Source organism: Malus domestica, chromosome 04 (assembly GCF_042453785.1).
Source record: "Malus domestica chromosome 04, GDT2T_hap1".
In the NCBI taxonomy this organism is placed as follows: domain Eukaryota; kingdom Viridiplantae; phylum Streptophyta; class Magnoliopsida; order Rosales; family Rosaceae; genus Malus; species Malus domestica.
The window spans coordinates 983,054-985,934 of record NC_091664.1 but is presented as its reverse complement, the minus strand read 5'-3'; the positions used below and the strand labels follow the sequence as shown (position 1 = coordinate 985,934).

At 34.2% G+C, this 2,881-nt stretch overlaps 1 protein-coding gene across 2 annotated transcripts; it reads left to right on the top strand.

The window, feature by feature from the left end:
* Positions 1-1,057: 1,057 nt before the first annotated feature.
* On the top strand, positions 1,058-2,367 carry LOC103443471 (gibberellin-regulated protein 12-like). Of its 2 annotated transcripts, none has more exons than XM_008382332.3 (4): positions 1,058-1,224; positions 1,321-1,362; positions 1,850-1,880; positions 1,976-2,367. In XM_008382332.3, the coding sequence occupies exons 1-4, from the start codon at positions 1,147-1,149 to the stop codon at positions 2,173-2,175; spliced, it is 351 nt and encodes a 116-aa protein (XP_008380554.1). In that variant the 5' UTR covers positions 1,058-1,146; the 3' UTR covers positions 2,176-2,367. The 2 variants fall into 2 exon arrangements, with proteins under 2 accessions (XP_008380554.1, XP_008380555.1); XM_008382333.3 differs by having other exon boundaries at positions 1,059-1,224; positions 1,979-2,367.
* The last annotated feature ends 514 nt before the right edge of the window (positions 2,368-2,881 follow it).

Here is a 2,881-nt window from a genome sequence, read left to right as displayed (position 1 = left end):
AGAAGTTTGAAAGCGTTAAAATTTCATATGAATAACGCATCAAGAGTTTGAGGAGACGAAAACAATAACAAATAGAGTCCATCTTTACATGGGACCTGAAAAAAGAAACAAATCAATACGTAAATCATAGATATGATAAAAAAGAAAGAAACGAATAGCCAAATAATTTTCATATGTAAAACGTGCAATGGAAAGAAGATTTTTGCATAAAAATAGGACGAGAAAAAAAATTTCAAAGGTGAAACGCTATACTTGCTTCATTTCAAGTAACGCATCTACTGGCTTCTTTGTCTCGCAACATGCGAAATTCCTACTCTAAACTACACTAAAAGGGAGCGGGAGAGTTTGAACTCATAATGGGGCCTAACCATCACTTGCTTATAACCAATTTCCATCATAATACAATTATTTATTACCAAATTGTATTCGTGTGTGATTATGCAATGTGTAAATATGACACTTGTGGTGTCACTCAGTACTACGATTTAATGATATTTCTTTTTACTTGTAGGTTCGATTTTCGCTAAAAGCAAATTTGAATCGCATTATTGCTAACTCATTGTATGGTTCAACCCACTCCCTCATCTCTTAGTGTAGATAATATCGTTTATTAAAAAAATTATAACATTTATGGTAGAGGACTCATTCAATTTCTTTTAGTGACATTATTTATAGTGCACAATTAGTCACTTTATCGTAAATAATACTAGTTTTGCAATTCAGGGTAATATACTGCTTACACTCCACTTTTTTTTTTTTTTTGGGTAAACAACTACACTCCTCCTTTGACTCCTAAGCTTCTCCCTCATCCTTGTAATACTGACAAAAATAACTTCCTTTGACACATGCAGAGCATGCATGTATGACTCTTTCTAGTAAACCCAAAATTTTCTCAGATTTGGCCTTAATTAATTAATGGCAGTAAACTTGACACTACATATCTCCCTGATTCAAAGGAAATTATATATGGCGTGCAATGCATCCAAATTTCCTATATCTTAGCATCACTAAAACTACCACAACACAAATTCTAAATATAAATACCGACCACCGGACAAGTCTTAATACATACTCATTACTCAAACTACATCTCAGACTCAGAGGGAAGATAGCTTGGAGAATATATTTGTTCATCAAACAAGAAAAATGGCCAGACTCTCGTGGATTCCAACTGCTCTTTTTGTCATCCTAGCCTTGATGACCTTTGCCATTGATATTGCTTTGGTACTTGTAGCCCTCTATATCTCATCTGTTGATTAATTTGTGCTATGCTGGGTGCTGAGTGGATTTTTTCTGAGTTATTTATCACTTTCACTGCAGGCTCAAGAGGATCAGAATGCTGGTGCAACCGTCCCTCTAACTGTAAGGCTTCTTCGTTCTTCTTTTTTGTCTTTTGGGAAACCTAGTCAGTATAAGGGGATTTTACATGGTTAAAGATTACAATGGGAGGCACCTGTTTGACCCCGAAACAAATAAATCCTCAAAAAGGGCGTCCTACAGTCATACTAATCTATTCTCTATACCCAGCTCATACTTCACAAACGATGAACATTCTTCGTTCTTCTTCTTTTTACATGTAGTTCATACAACAACAACAACAACAAAGCCTTAATTATTCTACTAAGTGGGGTCAGCTGTATAATTTATAGAACGCCGTTGTACTCAGTTTTGCACAAAGTCTTTCGAAACATGATGAAGATTTCTGATCCCCTTTTTGTTTGAGTCCATATCTACTGAATTCATTATGTAATTATTATGCAAACTATAAAGAAATCAACTGATGAGAGTATTGAATATTATTGAGATCAGTTCGATTTCATCGCTGATCATGTGGTTTCAAAATTTTCAGACTGGAGGACACGGATCACCTCCTAGAAAAGGTACGTACTAATTAAATATGTTTTCTCTTACAATCCCCCAAAACTTCCTTACAACCAGTTGAGTTTTGTACGTGGATTTGTTTTTATTTTTTTAGCAGAGATAGATTGCCCAAAGGCATGCAAGCATCGATGTTCAGCAACTTCACATAAGAAGCCATGCATGTTCTTTTGCGAGAAATGGTGCGCTAAGTGTCTTTGTGTTCCATCGGGCACACATGGACACAAGGAAAACTGTCCCTGCTACAACTACTGGAAGGCGAAAGAAGCCGGTCGTCCCAAGTGCAAGTGCCCATGAATTATGCCAAACCATTTTAATTTGCGAAGAAATGTGTTCCTTTTTAATTTTTTTTCTTCTTCTGTTTTTGTGTTTTTGTTTCGCTAGGCATCTCTTGTAGACGGCTTTATTTCTATAGCAATATGGTGGAGAGCTTTTTGTTAGAATAATAATAACTAGCAATCAGCCCACATTTTGTGTGTGGAAGTGGAACCAAGTTTGTCTTTTATTTTACTATGACTTATTAAGGATGATAACTGAACAAAAGAAAAAAAATAAAAATAAAAATAAATGAAAGAAAAGGAGAGTGTGAGAGAACGAGGAGAATCTGAGAGAGAAAGATGAGGAGAGAGAAATTAAGTTTTCTTATTTAATTATTAATTTTTAAATGGGGCATGCTATGTCTAGATGGTTATAAGGTTAGTATAAAAACAGTAAAATTATGTGAGATGTAATTATTAGGTTGTCCGCGTTTTATATTTTTTGTTCAGTTTTGACGAAAGAGTTAAAATAATAATTTTATGAAGTTTTGATTAACAAATGTAGTTTAGATAATAACTTAAACTTTTCTTGAGTAATGACATTTTTTATTATAACTATTCCACACATTGTGTGTGTGAGAGCAGACCATACAAGAACCTTATATCCATATCCAAAAATTCTCAAAACCACAAATCCAAAAGCAATTCATCCAATGCGATTTAAAAAGATGTTCAAACAATAATCC